At 37.3% G+C, this 20,533-nt stretch overlaps 1 protein-coding gene across 1 annotated transcript in view; it reads left to right on the top strand.

Annotated features, from left to right (window-relative positions):
- LOC140241712 (probable E3 ubiquitin-protein ligase HECTD2) overlaps positions 1-20,533 on the top strand; it is a 43,784-nt gene that overhangs the window by 18,989 nt on the left and 4,262 nt on the right. The window contains exons 4-13 of the mRNA XM_072321461.1: positions 3,671-3,822; positions 6,081-6,126; positions 14,122-14,231; positions 14,753-14,901; positions 15,531-15,657; positions 16,961-17,057; positions 17,634-17,741; positions 18,256-18,388; positions 18,860-18,948; positions 20,240-20,401. Of these exons, the coding sequence (XP_072177562.1) occupies positions 3,671-3,822; positions 6,081-6,126; positions 14,122-14,231; positions 14,753-14,901; positions 15,531-15,657; positions 16,961-17,057; positions 17,634-17,741; positions 18,256-18,388; positions 18,860-18,948; positions 20,240-20,401 (1,173 nt within the window). The remainder of the gene's footprint in view (positions 1-3,670; positions 3,823-6,080; positions 6,127-14,121; positions 14,232-14,752; positions 14,902-15,530; positions 15,658-16,960; positions 17,058-17,633; positions 17,742-18,255; positions 18,389-18,859; positions 18,949-20,239; positions 20,402-20,533) is intronic.

The following is a 20,533-nucleotide window of genomic DNA, read 5'->3' on the forward strand; positions in this document are numbered from 1 at the left end:
CCAGCGCCGACGAGGCCGAGTCATGAAAATCTCACGCATAAAATTTTTGGAACTTGCCATCTCTGGAATATCCTGCCAATTGGTACACACAAGTGCACTTTACTGCGTGTGCTTTTCATTGCTATTTGTTCTTGTCCTTCACAGTGTTATGGTGCATGCGCTGTTGTTGTGGTGCGTATGCTGTTGTGATGTGTGCTTTGAATGATGGGATATAAAGGCTTAAGATCATGTGGTCCGTTCACATGGTTACCCTGGGGCAAATTATTGGGATAATTAAGAAATAAGCACAAGATTTCTTGAGATTTCCATCACGATGCTGATCGCGATAATCAATGGGATTTTTGTGTCCACACAAGCAAAAATCTTGAGATTTCTATCGCCATGCAAATCCCGAGATTTTGGTCCTGCTTATTTGTGGACTGTTGATCCCAATAATAAGCCCCCACTTAACATAAGTTGTATAAGCACATGTCTGCACATACACCTTTAGTGATGCAAATATTCCAAACAGGGAAGAATTGCAAAATTCCGTCCATTAATTCAGGGTCTTTGAAAAAAAAAATTGAATTGTATAAAAGCTGAATGAGTCAGAAGCTCATGGATAAGAATTGTGGGCACTTTACATTTATTGTCATTCTAGAATATTCATGTGGTAGAATTGGATTTTTCTAATTCCCCCACCCAGCCAAAAAGGAATATGTTGAACCTTAATATCCTCATTCTAAATAGGAAGAGGCTTGAGCGGGATTTTCACACAAGCTGTCTCTAAACCTTTTACTATCTGCAGGTGAAATTTATTGGGATGTGGAAGGCCATTTTAAAAAGGGCATTAACCCTTTATGTATAATGTTGGCTTTCTCTGTGATCTTTCCTCAATCCACATGCCTACTTAAGTGCTTTCACCTTCTTGGTGTGATCAGCTCAGCTGTCCTTTTAATTAACTGGAAAGGGGATCACATAGTCCTAACTTTAATCTCGTTTGATTGTGAGTGACTTTCATGTGGACTGTTGTATTGTGCAATTAACCTGAGATGATACATAAAATAATATGCTTTTATTATCAATTTTTGGGAAGAATTTCTTTGTAAATGTAGAGGAGGGGGATTATTCTGATGCCATTAAAATAGCATGGTTTGCAATAGTGGAGAGCATGGCATATGCAAAATTTTTGCATGAAGAATTCAATACCAGCTTGGACAATGGCATTCAATTTAATTTAGGATATGCATTGAAAAAAACAGTGAATGTTCTCAATTTTCATGTGTCGTTGGATGTGCAATGATGAATGCTCTGTTCCCATGTTTCCCAGCCCATGCCTGCTGATCTGGTCTATCCCTGTCAAACCAATGTCTCCCGGTCTAGTAATTTGCTGTGTCTCCCAGTTGTATGTTTACATCTACCTGAGATAACAGAGCCTCAGTCTCCAAAATGATGAAGAAAACATTTAGCTGCTGAAACCTTGTTACCCATATAATGCTTTAATGAAAGCAACTATGTACACTGTACATAAACAAAGTAAGCATGCACATTGGGCACACATTTTTAACAATCTAATTTCAAGATATGTGTCAAAATGTCAGATCTATATTACTGAGATCATGGACTTTTTGGAATGCATATCATCATGATAACATAGCTTATTTCCTTTTTTTTTTGGGGGGGGGGCAGTGTTTGAGCACCAGTTATTATTTATTTGATAGGGATATGACAGTTCAAATGGGACTTAATTCAACTTGAAAGGGGTTTTGTTTCACATTTATCTTGCATTTCAAACCAAACATATTCAGCTTATCTGAGTATGTATTTCTTACACCTTTTCAATATTTGTCGGTTTTTTTTCTTCACAATGCAGTAATAGTTCACAATTTCTCACATTCAATGAACTCTCATTAAAGTGATAATCATATCCGACATAAAAAAACAAAAAACAACTGACTTGATATTTTTGGTATTAAAGTGAGATAGCATACTAAATGCACTGAATGTTTTCATCAATTTCAGGTCCTCCCAAGCTGAAATTTTAAAGTATACATGCTCCTTTACTCGTTGAGGACAAGTCCCAAACTACTCAGGCAGGTGTCTATGGGAAATGCATGTTGTGGCAAAATCAGTCTGTCCTCAATGGGTTAAAAGAATTCCTGGACACAAACACCCGACACAGCATTATTCCAAACTGTGGTCCTTGATCCTTCTCGCACAGTGTGTGGTGAATTTTTAGGTCATGCTGACATAAGCGATAATCTAGGGTATACAACAATCATTGTCGCTGGGATACACAAATTTCTAATCAGACAGAGTGCCGAGTTCCAATTGTAAATGAGTGTAACTATCATTAACTTTGTCCTTCAGAATACAAAGATACAACATTTGATCATATAATCTTTTGAGTGATGGTCATGTAGCCTATGAGGTTTCCTGCACAAGTCTTTTTCCTTCTGGTTTATTCTTTGTGATATGATAATCATTTATAATGATCAGATTTTTTTTTTTTTAATGAATATAGTTGTAGTATATGTCTGTAAGTGGTATATCTGTCATATTGTCAATCTGTCATATTGTCAAATTGTCAAAAACAAAGTCCTTGTCTTGTAGTACTCTATATCCCTCATTCTGCTTTTTTTTTTTCTTCACTAAATAGTACAGATGCATGGAAACTACCGGTAGTTGTCAGTGAACAGAGATTACCTATTCAATCTAATCCCTTTAGTGTCACCTTGGCCTTCCTGTTGGATTAAGGCTCATAACTACACCCAAGTCAGGGCTGCACACTAACCTGTTTTCCCTACTGGTCCAAACCTAAAATTTACTGGTCCTGTACTATTTTCAACTGGCCCTGACAAAATGTAATTTTCGTTAGTTTACCTGTCATGCCGGACCAGTAAATCTTACAATCCCTGAAAAGTTGCTGGTCTGACAGTGAATGATTTTTACCGGTCTGGGACCGTCGGACCAGTGCCAGTGTGCAGTGTGTTGCCCAAGTGCATCGGGGTTGCTAACTTTACACTAAGCTATAAGGTCAAGTTTGAATGGATTACTCAATGCTGATGACGAGCTTGCCGAGTTAAGCTAAGTTCTTGGTCATACTAAAGGGTTATGCTGTAATTTTCCACAATGTCTTAATTTGAATGTAAATGACATACATACACTGTACATAGCATCAGTCCATTTCAGTTTATCATACACTGCATATTAACCCATAATTCACTGAAACACCTGAAACAGCCCATCTTATTATTCCCTAAAACTCCTGAAACTGCTCATCCATTTTCTTTTTATAGTTCTATGCTTTTTCCATTATTTTTGTTTTCATATAGAATACATAATTTTATAATTTGAAGGAGGTCAAAAGTAAACAAAAGTATGTCAGAATTACTTCATTAACTCACTGTTCGCTTGGTAAAGTCTTTATAAGCTTTCAAATAAATATAACTTATAATAGGTGAAAATAAACATGCAGTGAGCTATTTTACATCATTAAAAAAGTTCTCAAAATGAGAGCAATGTTGCAAGTACCTTCCAGGGAATCATACGCCATTATGTATAGAATCTTGAGTTGCTGAAGGGTTAACAGATTATGATGCACTTAATTCTTACCTGAATCTTTGTGTAAGGTTTCAGGGGTACCACATTCAAAATTATATTTCATTTCTTTTTTTATTGTTCATGACAGGATCCATCAAAACCTTCGAAGAGCTTGGAAGACAGCGGTCTGCTCCAGAGCTACATTGATGAGGTCTACAAGTGTCTCCTAGAGACGACGGTGGAGATACAGAAGATAACCCTCAAAGGCATCATCAATAGTCTCCTAAAGGACCTCAAGAAGTAAGTAATCAAACCTTAACCCTTTGTGTGCTGTGCGTGCTAATTGGCACAGAGGAATCCATAGCATCATACCGTATGTCTCCCCGAAAATTACAATGGTATCCTCCGCAATGATAACTTGAAAAATAGGGAATCAGTCCAAATGCAATTTCAGGGTGTGAAACTTTAACTCATTACCCACATCTTACAGAAAACCCCATGCGATTTGCTTCAGTGGTTCAAGAGAAATGAGGATCTTTGTAGAGCATGTCGGGAATCCCTTCCCTCCAAGTTCTGTCCATTGAGTTCTTATGCTGTTCCAAGAGCATCCAAGAGCTAAACTTGGAAGCAAAGGACCCATGACATGCTTTACTATGATCCACATTTCTCTGTGACCACTTAAACAAATTGAATGGGGTTTTCTGCAAAATATAGGTAAGATGGTATATTTTTAGACCCTGAAATAGCATTCATTCAGTTTAATCACATTGAAAGTTATCAATGTGGAAATCCGATGGTAATTTTTTTGGTGGACATACTGTACATTATTGTCAAAATTCCCTGGCACCAAAGGGGTTGATTCTCTAAACCATTTATAGACACCCCTCTTAGAAATGATTGTATCCATTTGCGTGTATGTGTGTCTTTTCTTTGCCATTGTTCACATCATTTTAGCATAGAACATTAAATCATTTTCTGAAAATCCAGGACCTCTCTGTCTAAATTGTCTTGTAAGTCATTTACAACTACCAATGACAGGATTATCACGAGCATTTCCCTTACTATGTGAATCTCCCTCTCTCTCTCTATCTCTCTCTCTCTCTCTCTCTGTCTATACTGCTGTCATGGTTATAGATTGCTTTTTCAGCAGATTGTAGTTGCTGAATCGGTGGACAAAAGCAATGCCAAGCCAAGCCAAGCCTATGCTTTTAGGATCCATTGAACTATACTGCCTAGGAGGGAGTAGTATTGCCTCAATTAAAAAGGAAATATTGCTGAAAGCAAATAGTGAGGTCACTCTTTCCTGGTATTTGGTATTAAATGCATGAGAGAGAGAGAGAAAAAAAAAAGAGATGGGGGGGGGGGGAGGGGGCAAGACCAAGACAACAAAATGGTCATCAGATGTAGCATCTAATGAGATGAAGTGGAATGGATGGAGCGTTGTGTCCTTGTGCACAGTGTGTTTGTTTGCATAAAAACTGTGTGTGTGTGTGTGTGTGTGTGTGTGTGTGTGTGTGTGCATGTGGGTTTGGTGTTTTTTGTATGAGTGTTTTCATTGTAATTGTGTGTTGGTGTTTGTGTGTGTGTGTGTGTGTGTATTGATGTTTTTTGTGTATGTGTTGGTGTTTTCCTTCTTTTTCGTTTTGTTTGGTGGATAATGTATCTTGAGGTTTGTGTAGGCCTATGCATTTTAGAAAGAGAAAGTAAGACATTGTTTTAACAAAAAAATCTGTGCTGGAGAACATTTTGTATCTGCTCCCTTGTTTTTATGAATCAGTTATATGCAGAGAATATCAATAATATCTTATCATAACACTGTTTGCTCTCGTATCGATATTCTGTGGTAGCTACCAATAAAATGAGATTTTCCTTTGTTTTCTTCCTGTGTGCTGAACATAAGAGCACAGTGACTAAAATTGGATTATGACTCAATGATTGCATGTCTATTTTAATTGGCCTTCTACATCAGATATTCAACAGTTAGGCAAAATATAGAAAATGCTATTGTGAAAGTGATGTTATTGCTGCAAGCATTGATTACTCTGTGGTCTACCCCGTGCAGTAAATAGTGTAATTATTATATTAAAGGGATGGTATAGTTTTGGTTGGGATGGAGATTTCAGATTTTAACTTTTTGTGAGATGATTACAAATCATATATGAAATTTTAAAGAGCATACAATTCAAAGAGGAATTCAAAGTTTGTTTGATGAAAATCGATTTTGAAAAGGCTGCGTGATCCAATAGAGTAAAACAGAGCAGTCCTAATCAAAGGTAGGACCCACCTTTTATTAGAAATTCTTTGTTTCTAGATATCTCAGCCATTTCAAAACCGATTTTTGTCATATAAATTTTTGCTTCCTCATAGAATTATATGCTCTTTTATGTTTGATTTAATATTATGAGTGGTTTCTAATTATCTGTCAAAAAGTTAAAACCTAAATCCCCATCTCAGCCAAAACTATACCATCCCTGTGAGCAATGCAGTTATGTCAGTAGATATTGATGCAGTTTATCATTTGAGTGTATGAGATTTTCTCCTCACTTTAATTTTTGCAGGGCAAGAGACAAGAATGATTTGAGGGCATATCTTGTTTTGATACAGGTGAGATGATAAAGTACTTTATTTCTATATCATGAAGATTCAATATTCATGTTATTTCTGTCTTATGAAAATGATTCCAGCTAGCTTTAGCACAGCGCTTTTAATAGTTTAACCCTAACTTACCTGGGCTATTTAGCAAGCTTGAATTCCTGGGGGGGGGCCATTATGGCCCCCCCTTCAGATCTCGGCCGTTGATCGCGCGATCGCCGCAAAATTTTGCATGAACATAAAGCCGGATGTAATCTACAAGACTGTTAAGTTCAATTTTCAAAAAATTTGCAGTTTTTATTTTAAATTAATTAATTATGCAAATATATGCAAAAAAACTCATTTTCGTCTATAATTGGCTTATAAAAGCTTATGGAATGCTGATTTTTGTTTTAAATTTTCCTAGTGACATTCCGAACATTTGTACGTAAAAAGAAAATCAGTATCAAAATTAATTTCCTATGTTTTCTATTGTTTTATCATTTTTTAATGTATTTCTTTGTTTTTTCGAACTTTTGTTTTTGTTGTTTTTTTCAGCAGAATTTGTCATACACATCTTTAGAAGCATAGCTATACTAAAATACATTTATTTCAGCCATTAAAATTAAAAATATGAATCTTTATATGAATTAATTGAAAAAACACAATTTGTATTGACTTTGTACACAAAATCACGTTTTTGAGCAATTTTGGGGTGGACGAACATTTTTTGAAGGGGCGTGGCTTCGGAACGGTATGCCCGGTCGCGACAAATTTGGTCTCAAAAGTTGCGCGAGACTTGAAAGTAAAAAGTCAGTGAGCGGCGCGGTCAAAAAATTTTGCGCGGCGGAATGGTCGCGGAATTTGTCGAGGGGGGGGCCATTATGGCCCCCCCCCCAGGTAAGTTAGGGTTAACCCTAATTGTGCTTTATTCACCAAGATGTTTTGAAACTAACTGTCAATGAAAAGTAATTACTTATTTATATGAGAGAAAAATAAGTTATGTCTCTGATTGATTTGGGAACATATTTTGTGGCAGAGATAGTTGATGTAGATTATTCAACATAGCTCTACACCAATAACACTGAATCTTTTCTCTTTTCTTATTCATTTATTTTGTGTGTTTTTGTTTGTGAAAATAATATGTTGATATTTATACCCCCGCCAAACGAAGTTTGAAGGGGGTATATAGGAATCAGCGGACGGTCGGGCGGTCGGGCGGTCGGTCGGGCGGTCGGTCGGGCGGGCGGTCGGGCCGTCGGGCGGTCGGTCCGTTGCAAATCTTGCGTCGCGAACTACTTCCTCAGTTTTCAACCGAGTCCCATAGAACTTGGCACAGATGTGTGCCTTGGGTTGTAGATGTGCAAGACGTATTTTTTGACAGTACCCAAAAGTATGTTGCCATGGTAACATCATATTATGGGCAAAAATGGGTACAAATCTTGCGTCGCGAACTCCTCCCACAGTTTTTGATCAATTTTTATGAAATTAGGTACAGATGTTCATCTAAATATGTTAATGTGCAAGATGCATATTTCCGCAGTGGCAAAAAGTGCGTTGCCATGGTAACGGCATGTTATTGGTAAAATATCTAATAGGGCAAAATGCTTCATGGCAAAACTGCTTCATCAGTGTTCTTCCAATTCTCATGGAATTCATATTGAATGTTTGTCTTAGGATATAGGTCAGCATGACACATTTCTTGACAGTGACAAAAAGTATGTTGCCATGGTAACAGCTCACATATTATGAGCCAAAATGATGGAAAATTTTGTGTTGCAAACTACTTCCTCAGTTTTTGCCCAATTTCCATGAAACTTGGTACAGATGTGTGCCTTTGGTTGTAGATGTGCAAGACGCATTTTTTGACAGTACCCGAAAGTACGTTGCCATGGTAACGGCATATTAATGGCAGAAGATCAAGGAAAGATCTTGCGGATTTAACTACTTCCTCTGTTTTTTGACCAAAGCTTATGAAATGTGGCACACACCTTGATCTTGGTGGGAAGATGTGGAAGACATATGTGACCCGCGACAACGGTTTCAGGCAAAAGTCGCAGGAGCAAATTTTCTCCTAGGTGGGGTACAAAGATCTTTACCATTATTTTTGTCGATTTGGGTTTTTTGCAGAAATCGAATCTTTGATGTGTTTTCTACATCTACACTAAATTTCATAGCATAAGACTACGTTTTTCCTATCGAAAATGGAATTTTAAGCACCCTATGTTGGATCGCACTCGTCAGTTTCAAGCTTCTTTCGAACGCCGCGCCAATATCCCCAGCGTTGCTACGGCGCAAGGTCTTGCCTGCGATTGGCTGGTGCGTCGCACACATTTACATAATTCGGCTTTCGGAGACGCCAGTCGCAGCGTTTGGGGAATGCTTTGTCCATGCGTGCATGATTACATGCTCCATTGTTCTTGCTATAGAGGTTTATACGCTGTAGTGCGTGCTCTTCGTTTGGCTTTCTATCCAAACTATTCTACCGCAATGTTCGACAACGGAAGTGAAACAAATATATAATTTAGCACGACATAATCGTGTGAAAAGAAAAAAACAATAGTCTACTTGTACATGTAGTAAAAATTATGACAGCAGACTGACTCAGGGGAAGGTAGATGAGAGGAAAGGAGAGGTCACATGAAACCAGTTATATTCAAATACTACACATCAAGATCGCACGAAACTATAGAGTTGTGTTTGTTTGTTTTAATATAATTAACACCACCGAACAAGGCAACATATGCACGGCTTGTAAAAGCAAAACAAACAGGAAGCGTAACCTTTGCCAGCTCTGGCATTTTTCTGCCTACAAAAGGGTTGCCAATGATAAAGTCAAATCAACAACAATGAAAACGCGATTTGTAAATGTGTGGATTCGCCACCCGCTCCTGTTACATGCGCATGGTCATGGCGCGTGGATGTCATTGCGTAATGCGTGCGCCATACACAATGATACGTGCAATCATCGTATCCGCCATCTTGAAAGACGTAATGGTAAAACAAACCCGAGCGAACCGCATTGTTTTTCGGCTCCATACGCTGAGCTCCTAGGAACGGTGCCCGGGAAATTTGACTCTCTCAGTGAGCCAATCAGAAGGCGATGTGGTTGCTAGAGGCGGAGCTTAACATCGATTGGCACCATCGTACGGATGGGTGATTCTCACCTCGCATCGCCGCTCGGACATTATCTTTGAGAAAGAGGTGAATCTTCAAAGCCCGTTTTCTCGCAATTTAGTCAGGCTAACAACTTAAAAAGTGCATATTATTTCGCTTTCCATGCCCACTTATGGTGCCAAAGAATGTAAGTGTTTTATATCAATGCAAAGCTTAGGAAATGGGCAGTGTGATTCAGTGAAAAAATGAATTTTCAAAATGCCCGACTTTTGCCTGAAACCGTTGTCGCCGGTCACATATTTTTTGGACTTGTCGGAAGCTGCGTTGCCATGGTAACGGCATATAAATGGCAGAAGATCAAGGAAAGATCTTGCTTATTGAACTACTTCCTCTGTATTTGACTGAAGCTCATGAAATGTGGCACACACATTGGTCTTGGTGGGAAGATGTGCAGACATATTTTTTGGACGTGTCGGAAGCTGCGTTGCCATGGTAACGGCATATTAATGGCGAAAGATCAAGGAAAGATCTTGTGGATTGAACTACTTCCTCAGTTTTTGACAAAAGCTTATGAAATGTGGCGCACACAATAGTCTTGGTGGGAAGATGTGCAAGACATATTTTTCGGACGTGTCGGAAGCTGCGTTGCCATGGTAACGGCATTTAAATGGCAGAAGATCAAGGAAAGATCATTCCTTGGGTAAGACTGTCGTCACGGGGCGGGGGTATTAATCACCTTAAGTGATATTTCTAGTTTGTTCTAATCATATGTCAAATTGTCACCGGCACGATGGATTTTCACTCGAGAATCAAATTAGGGATAAAGTTTTAGCCACTCACTTGCCATTCAAATAGTCATAACCTACCAACCCATGTTATTTGGCACTCCATCAGTCCTTCCTATTTTTAACCTTAAACAAAATTGACTATATGTAACAGTCTCTAATGAAGACTAAGGTGATAGCATATAGGGATTAGGTGGATTATACATCCCTGTTAATCCACAATTCATTCTAATCTACTCCAGTTGGCAAAGAGAGCAAGCCAGTGGCACATGCCAATTTGGGAATTAGAGTTTAAAGGGGAATTCCATACCAGTTAAAGGTTCGTGAAAAGAAAGACTAAAATTTTGCAAGCACAACATTGAAAACTCGATTATATGAAAATAGGAAATTTATAAAATTGTTAGATTTTGCTAAGATTAACTTAATGGTTCTTGAACAGTCAGTAGGAATGTGCAAATAGTGAATTCATGATGTCATATTTCACAACTTGCCCTATAGTTAGTACATTAAATCTTGAAATTTCCATATCTTTTTTTTTGTTCTACAGCAATTATGCCCTAGTCTCAAATCGCAACCTATCTGGCTGATCATTATATCAAAATCATTCAGCCTGGAATAACATTAAGTATATGCTTACATAGCAAAAAAAAAAAAAAAAAAGAATTTTTCTCATTTTATTCTTACACTATCATTGGAAAATTGTGTGGTGATATCATCAGCTCATTCATTTGTATATTCTCATCAATTGTTCAAGAACTGTCAAAATAGTACATATTTTAAATCTCAGAACTTTTAATCTGATTTTGCTTAAATTGTCATTGTTGTGCTCATAAAATGTTACTCTTTTCTAAATAGATTAAAGTTTACTGATCCTGAGTTCCCTAATTTTCAAAAATGGGAGATGCAGAGAGTCTAATTCATCTAGAACAAGAAAGTAATGATTAGCATCTCAACTGAATTCAATTCTTTCCCCTTAATTGTCATCCCATGAGGATGTTACATATCTGCATACTCTGGTGTATATATATCCTCAAAAGCTGTGTCTGCACAGAATAATTAGTGACTTATCAGTGCGCTGGCAAACCTGTCACGGAGCTCTTATGAGGCAAAACGAAATGCAAACAAACTGATATCCCTTTCAACCATCTCTTTATTGACCTTCGTCAGTAATCTTTCCTGGAAAAAAAAAAGAAAAAAGATCCCAATGTATTTTTGCCTGTGATATGCTGACGCCAGCAGTAGACTCCTTTTTATCCAGACTGTCAATATCAGTTAAATTAGTGATTTTAAAGTTGTTGAGTATTGCAGCTTGTGGAACCAAATCTCTCACATGATATCTTATACAGCAAGATCTTTCAGAAAAAACAACAAAAACTTCTTGCAGTTTATAGACAAAATAAGTGAGCACATACTGTACATGCTTACACTGTCAGTTTGTCCAGTGTGATGTTTGATGTTTATACTCTGGAAAAGGTCTTGCAGTACAAATTACAGCGATAGACCTTTCTGATGATAGTGCAAACTTTAATGCATAAAGTGCAGATTTCAAACATCTAGCACTCCACACACACAGACATTAGAGCATACAACCTTCAATGAGCCATCTAGTTTGACTTGAAAACATTAAACTAGAAAACATTGCTTTTAAAGGGATTGTATAGTCTTGGTTGCAGTGAAAATTTGCTTTTAATGTTTTGCAAAATATTTAGAAGCCATTCTATAAATGTTGAAGAGCATACAATTCTAAGGGGAATTGAAAGTTTATTTGATGAAAATTGGTTTTGAAATGACTGACATATCCAAAAACAAGGTACAAAAGAGAGATCCTAATAAAAGTTGTGGCCTGATGCATTTTCTTAAGATTGCCTTTTTATATAGGAGCCATTTCAAGTACCAATTTTCATCAAATATAATGTGAATTCCTCTAAGAATTACATGCTCTTTCATATTTCATAAGACGTTTCTCATTATTTCACAAACACACACACACACACACACACACACACACACACACAAGTTGGAAACCTGCACCATCTAGACCAAAACTGTACCAACCCTTTAATAATGAACAGGAAGAGAGGCATATGAGGTAATGGATTCTCATTAAGCCTCAATTAATTGCCACAGCATAATGAAGCAGAGCACACTAATCTGTGAGATGTTCAGTAAATGTGGCAAAAATGGCTCGTTGGGATCACAAAAAATGTATTTGGCGTGAAAACAATCTGTAGATTGCACTCAGTCAAAACCAGTGGTTGGCAGTCAATTATGATAATTGTATACAGATTAACAACTTGATTTTCCAAAACATGATGTTCATGGCACTAGTCGGAATTAATAACACATAATCCCACTGCAAAATGCAGAAACTTGCAAATACAATTCCATCTGTTTTTAATTGATTTATTTGGATGAATATACACATGCTATGCATTTAATCATTGTAAGGTCGTAAAATTCTGTTTTAATTTTTGGTAGCTATCAAGTTTCCTTTTGCACTCACCATGTCCATTTTTCTCATGATAGTGTGTAAATGGACTGGAAAGCATGTAGCCCTATTGATTCATCATTGTTTTTGTCTTTTGTACAAACAAGTGTTGTCATGCAAGGAAGCATTACTATTACCAGTACCCGAATACATGTTACAATCCTTTTAATGCCTATACTCAGTAGCAAAATCTAATAGCCCAAATAAAGGACATTACCATTTTTGATGCATCAGGGGAAAAAAAAGAAATGCCACAATAGGATAGCAACTCTTACCATGTCCTTTTATAATAATTTATGGGCATCTGCATGACCACTTATGAAGAAAAATTCAGTATCACTTTCAATTTGTCTGCACTCATTCTCTTTGACCTTGGGTGTCTCTACCTTCATAAATGGGTTGATAATGACGAGAGAAAGAGAGCATACTCACAACTTGGATATCGGAACCTAGCCAGACAGCAATAGAAATTCATGCCTGTTTGCCACAAAATTAGATCAAATATTGATGGTTGTTCGTAAACAGGTAGATACAAAATTTCTGGTTCTGTGGTGACTCGGTGATGCCGAGAAAGATACACTTAATTATGTACTAGCTGTCTTCTCCAGGTCTACATGTTCATCTGTGATGTTTTAATTGTTCTTCTGCAAATTCCAATTGACATCGATGCAGTTGAGGTCGTTGATAATTAGATTGATGCCATGCAGTCATGTTTTCCTGGTGAGATGATTTATCTCAGTCAGGGACATGGATAAATTGAGTGGAAAAAAAGATGATCTTGGCAACCTGCGTTTTACATAGATATATGACCGAGTCTCGACATGTCTTGATGAATTTTTTAGATAATTCATCAGTGAGGAGGGGATCCTTTTGTGATGATCTGGCTAGTTATTGCCTTAATTCACTCTCATCAAGCACAGAGTATATCATATGCTCTGTCAGCTAGAATGGCTAGATCACAGGAAGAGACACACCGTTGGGCGTAAATTGGATACCAGAAATCCCTGTGACAAAGATTAAGTGAGGCCGTTGCTATGGGATACACACACGGATTCCTGTTTGTTTGGGCATTTTATATGCAGCATCTCAGTCCAGTGTCTGCGGCCTGCAGAGTGCATAATTCAGAGTCTCGATTAAAGGCATTGCAAGGCTAGTTCATTTGCTAAAAGAAAATAAAAAGGAAAAATAAATGGCGGACTCGAACAAAAATTGTGTCACCGTAGCAGAACTGGCTGCTGCTTTTTAGAGGACAATGCTATTGTGATACTTTAATTCACATAAGATCAATTCAGTTCAATTTAGATCAATTCATTAGCAAGGCATAAGACTGACCTAGAAGTGTGCATCTGTTATCTTGAAGATGTACTCATAGAATAGATAAGTCATTTCTTACTGCTGGCGGCATTGATTGTTTCAGCCTAAACTTGAATCATGCTACCTTCTGTGACAAAAACCAACAAGTGCTGAAATTTGTTTTTCCAATCAAAACTGTTTGTCAAAACATGCTTTGTTTGTTTTCAAAAGTAATTCAGACATTTCTGTCTTTCTTTCCCTCTTTATTTTTTCCCCATTATGTATAGTTTCTCATGAACATCAGGTTCGTGTCTCACCAATGTGATTTTTTTCTCTCTCTGACAGAACCCTCAGTTCAACAAGACGTCGACTTACGTCATTTTTGCTCACCTCCTGAGACAGCTCTCGACACTGGCAGACAATGATCACCATTACATGGTTCATTGGTTTAAAGGGTAATAGTCTCATTTCATATATGCTGTCATAAAGGTCTGAACCCTGTCCCCTCCCCCAAACACAAACTTATTTAGAGTCTGTGTATACCTGCCCTGTTCAAAGGTGGAAGAATACTCACTTTAATTTTTGACAAGTTCTAAAACCCCTACAAAAAGTTGATAAAGGCTGCATATGTTGGAGAAACAAGTACAACAGTATGAATTTCCATGTACATGCTGTTATTATCATTATTATTATTATTACTATTATTATATTATTATTATTATTGTTATTATTATTATCATTATTATTATTATAATAAAAAGTATGTCATAATTTTTGTGAAAAAGTCACATCACAGTAATGTTAGGTAATGATATTGATAACAAATAAAGTGGTATTTCTGCAGCGGTCCTTCATCTCTTAAAAGGAATTAGATATCATAGTAGAAGAATATTATTGCTGTGATGAAGGCACCAACTATAGCTCTTGTCTGTGAGGACTTCTAGAAGCCATTATATTTGTTACTATATTCTTTCAGGTTGCCCGCAGCAAACTTCAAGGCTATAGTGGACCGCCTGCAGCAGTTTACATCTGTCCGCCTCTTCCCACCCTCGACCAATGACTTGCCCCCCATTGGCAAGTGCTCTTGGTGGATCCCAAGTGCCACCAAGGTTCTGGCACTTCTCAGTGAGTATTGCCAATTACTATGTTTACTCTTTGATATTCCTGTATGCTTACACCAAAACAAAAATGTCTGAGGGCGTCAAGATTTCTAGTATTGCTCTAGCTGCAACAGATGAAACAAAGGGACCCTCAGATGAACTGGCAAAAAAACAAAAAACAAACTTTGTTGTAAATTTGTTTTAAATAACTTGTTATTGCGATAATCTCCAGTGCTGTCTCTGCTTAAGAAATTTCTTCTGTGCAACTCCAATATTTTTCAATCAGAGAATACATTGATTATGAACTCATGCTTGTGCAATATTCTAGTAATGTGTCATTGTGCTTCTGCACATTACTGTATAGTGGCAATAAATCTTTATATATTTATTATGATACATATGCAGAGATGCTAAACTGTTACTTTTGTGCAGTATTTGTACTTCACCTGCATAAAACGACTGCAGTTTCTTCAAAGATACTGTTTTTACTAATTGTGTAACATACGTATCTATTGCAGGTTCTCAAAAAAAAATATGCTGTTTCATTCCTCAAAATACTGCAGTAATGTTCACAAAGTTGGCATTCCTGCATATGTAGTTTATATATTTCTGGAGGGTCAAATTATATACTATATATTTGTCTCTTTCCACTAGATGCCTCCAATTCAATGTGCAAGCCCTTGAAGATTCCATACACGTGTTTCTACAACAACACCCTGGACAACATTGACCTAATGAAGGAGTACTATGCTTGGCAGAACCCTGTCGGCAACCAGCTAACGTGAGTCTGAAGTTTATACTCGTTGAGTGCATTGTGAATGTATGAAAAGATTGATTGCAAAATGGGTTAAAGGGATGGTACAGTATTGGTGGAGATGAGAATTGGGCTTTTAACTTTTTGTGAGATACCAAGAAAACACTTAGGAAATAGTACAGAGCATACCATTTTAAGAGGAATTCAAAGTTTATTTGATGAAAATCGGGTTTGGAATGACTGAAACATCCAAAAACAAAGTAAAACAAAGCGATCGTAATAAAGTGTGGGTCCCACACTTATTAGAATCGCTCTGTTTTGGATATCTCAGCCATTTCAAATCCAATTTTCATCAAATAAACGTTGAATTCCTCATGGAATTGCATGCTCTTTCATATTTCATAAGAGGTTTCTCATTATCTCACCAAAAATGTTAGAAACCTGAAATTAGGTCTCAACCAAAACTATACGATCCCTTTAAGCACCATTTTCAAACATTTTGAAATAAAGTCCATCATCAGGTAGAGCAAAATAAATCCTTTGCAATGATACCTCACTTGTTGCATAACAAGAAATTTTCTGGGAGTTTTGATTGAGAATCTCCCATATTTTCTTATCATTTTTATAGCCGGTTTAATCACAAATATCTCAAATTGACAAAAATGGAGTTAGCTCATTATGTGAGCAAAGTCTTCATATCAATGTATGAATATGAATGTACAGCTGTAAAGGCATGTGTGTCATATAACGTTTACTAGCTTGTACAAATGTGTGTAAATGAAAGCAGGGATTGAGGGGGCTTTATAGCAAATTGTATCTTCTTAGTGGTGATCAGCTAGATATGCGAATCTTATATGTATGCGTGTGGTTTGGAGAAACTGTATAGAGCATTTCTAAGTCCCTTGTAGTTCTAAATCAATTATTTTGGAGAGACATCCTTATGTAAACAGCAGTAATCTCAATTTTCCAGATATCATGGACCCCTTCTCTGTTTAACCCGTTGAGGACGGACTGATTTTGCTACAACACGCATTTCCCATAGACCCCTGCCCGAGTATACTCGGGACTCGTCCTCAACGGGTTAAAGGATGATTGTAATGATGTTGTGAATGCACAAGTGCATGGAATATCTTCATTTGTGTGTGCACAATATGTATGTCTTCAGTCATTGGTCTCAATGATGGCAAAGGTTGTAGTCAGATGTTTTGGTTTCTGAGATATCGCTATGAAGATATCAAAATGGACAAGTGCTCAAAATATATAACCATGAATATGTGAAAGTAAGATCTCTGACCAGGAGTGTGGTGACTGCTGATATTCTGTTCTATAGGTTCACGTTTTGCCAGTACCCATTCGTGTTGAGCCTTCAGGCGAAGAGAGTCATCATGCAGAAGGACTCGGAACAACAGATGATCATGACAGCCAGGGTCAGCTGAGCCTTGTATTACTCTGTCTTGTAAAAATTATGATATGGTATGATAATGGTAAAAAGATGTTTACACCATGATGTAGGCAAATGTCCAATGGTGACAAACTGTAATCTTTTGATGATCTTTTCTATGTGCTCTTCTTTTGAAGAATCTTGTAGATAACACAAAAAGTAAACATGGTATACATTTCGTTTTGAACATTCTAAATATCAACAACATACAATTATTTTGTGTATGATGAGGTTCTTGCTGATAAATTAGAGATGTTTTATTCACAGTGATGTCAAACATTAGATTATGAATTTAGATTTAGTGCTTTTTTTAAGTCACCATAAGGAAACAGTGATTTGGAAATGCAAGCTTTAGTATGAATTTGGTAAAATCAAAGGCACCATGGAAACACAAAACCCAAGGCTGGTTTGATCTTCTTAATTTCTGTTGCTGTAGCAAGAACATTGTTTCCAGTTTGAGCCACCCCAAATATTAATGCTTTTAAAGTACCAGGTAGCCACTAGAAAAAGAAATCAAAACCAGAGGTTGATCTCATCACCTTATTTTTCTGTTGTGCCACAGAGAACACTGGTTGCCAAAGTCCAACAGCGTGAAATGCCAAACATGAACATGCTCTTCCTCAACCTGAAAGTCCGCCGGTCTCACTTGGTGTCAGACTCACTGCATGAGGTAAGTAAGACTCCAAGGTATCTAGTCAAGATGCTGAAAGTCCTAGATCAGAGACTCCAAGTCTCCTGACTTTGGAGGGAGATCTCCTGGGTAACTTTAAGGCCATTTTTTAATATCTTTCACTCTCAAGCTAGAGTTTGAATTGCCCCTGGTGTCTCCCACTTCTGATGCATTTTTTCCCATTTGAAATTCACCTTTCTCCCTGCTCAACTACATTTCTGTTACAATCTCCAAAATTTAGGCTAAGATAGTATGAGAGATCATCGATAACCCAAGATCTTTGTTGCATTGTTATTCAATCTTGACTTTTCTTGTGTTTGACTTACAGAAGTCTATACCAATACGCCATGATTTGGGCACCAGACATGAGACAGTTCTGTACTTCTGTCGCCATTCAGCAATTCAAGAATTTAATCATGAATTCACATCTCACCTCATACGAAAATGGAGAAAGTCCGCAGGATAATATTTGGGAACTTAAAGAATGTCTCAATTTCTATATGTGCTGTTCTAGGTTGCGACCAAGAAGCATGACTTGAAGAAGAAACTGCGAGTGGCGTTCGCAGGGGAGCCTGGTCTGGATATGGGGGGCCTCACCAAGGAATGGTTCCTCCTTCTACTCAGAAAGATCTTCCGGGAAGAATATGGTAACTGACAAGATGGATGCTATATTATATTCACCTCATGAGTAGTTGAATTATATAAATCTTCTAGAGTCTTCACAGTTTTATTGTCATTCTCTTTTTTTTTTAAACTAGTGGTATATTGCACTCAGCAATATATTTGTAAATAAATTTTAACACTGCATATTCTTTGCATTTTTGGTTTTGCCTTTGAAGCATAAACTATGCCATGTTCCTAAATCCATACAATTATCAATTTTCAGGTGTAGAAGAAAAAAAATGTGATTTTTTTACTTGTCTTGCCCTTGATCAATTAACATGTCTTAATCTTTTTAAACATAGTGTGGCACAACCTGTTCAGTCCAGTTTCATTACTTGCTATTCAATCTCCTTCTTCCTGCAGTTTCTTATACTGTGCTTTCTCTGTAAAATTACATACTGAAGATCAGCACAGTCACCTTTGAGTTTCCAAATTCATTTTGATTTTGACCACAGGGATGTTCACCTACTTCAAGAAGTCACACTGCTTCTGGTTTAACCCAGCCTGCACGGACTGCAACCAGGAGTTCAACCTTGTTGGAGTTGTATCCTTTTTCATATGTGACAACTGTACTTTTTGCAGGTTTGAATGTATATGCATATCAGTCTTGCATAATATTTGCCAGTGACAAATTCTCTTGCCCATGGTGATAAATAACTGAACATTTATGTGATTTGTCAAACGATATTTTAGCATCATTACTGATTAAGTTGTTGATATGCAAGTAAAAATGAATAAAGTTCAAGATTTGATTTGGATCCAGCAGAAAATATGATTCATTAGAAATACATCATATGCATCTGTAGTTACATCTCTCTCTCTCTCTCTCTCTCTCTCTCTCTTTCTGTTTAATGTTTTGAGGTGTTTCTGTTTTTTAACCTTAAATATGGCTTTATTCATGGCTTAAATTTACGAATTTGAGCAATTCTCTTGTGTTACCCAGAGTGATTCCAAATCACTGCTCCTTAATTTTAGGTAAAAGGTTTGAAGAATGTAACAGGCTCAACAGTAAAAGTGGAAATTGCATGTGAGAAAGTTTAGGACAGAGTATAAACATGTTTTGAAGCAGACAGAGGTGCATGGTTTATTGACAGATTAGTATATTCCATTTGGAGAAGCCAGGAGGTCTGATTTTAGAAATTTTGACATTTCCACTAAATAGTTTGTGCTGGAACAAGATTTTTTTAAAAAATCATTTTGCATCAGTTTGTGAACTGTTAGCCCAGTCTTTGGCTCATGCATTTAATTGACAGGATGCACCATTCCGGGAGAAAAGGTGTAATGAAAAAGATTACTCTTAGTATAAAGCCTACGTGATGCCAATATAACTTGTGTCTCAGAGTTTATTTTAAGAGACAGTGTTGCAGTGCCAGTGTTACCAATTTATATATCAATGCTATTTGTACATTGAAAATAAATTATTGCCTATCATTGTCAAGGATACCAATTTCAGTGAAAGTGCCCATTATCATCATTATTAGATGGGAACATGGTATGACCATGATGCACTGAATTTTTCAGAGAGTGATGAAACAACACCAATACATTGTAGTGTCATTCTTTTTTTGTGTGAAAGTACTTGGTATTCTGCAGCATTTTTCTCTTTTTAGAATGTACTGCATCCATGGCCTTTGACACCAATATTTAATGAATATCATTGATTTGATATGGCATCATGGTATATGGCATTGATGTTTTCTAGAGTATGGTCGATCCAATCTGAAGCTATCAATATTTTAAATGAAAGTGCTGGGCATCACCCCGTGACAAGATACGAAGGGAAATGATATGTGCATGAGTGATGATGCTTTCCTTAGTGGGTGGTTGCTATGCAGCTGATGGGACTGGCCGTCTACAACAGCACCATCTTGGACATCCGGTTTCCCGCCATAACCTACAAGAAGCTGCTAAGCCCAGCGGTGGTGCCCTACAACAACCCCCAAGCCCCGGTGGGCAGGTGCACCGTCAGACTGGATGACCTGGAGCAAATTAATCCGGTAGGGAGTCACCTCCACCCAACATCTCCTCAATTTACATCAAGGACATTCTAAACAAAAAGAGAAAAATACTCTTCAGAAAAACTAAATACTGTAAAAAGAGGATTATGTGTGTGTGTGTGTGTGTGTGTG

The sequence above is a fragment of the Diadema setosum genome, chromosome 18 (genome assembly GCF_964275005.1).
Source record: "Diadema setosum chromosome 18, eeDiaSeto1, whole genome shotgun sequence".
In the NCBI taxonomy this organism is placed as follows: Eukaryota; Metazoa; Echinodermata; class Echinoidea; order Diadematoida; family Diadematidae; genus Diadema; species Diadema setosum.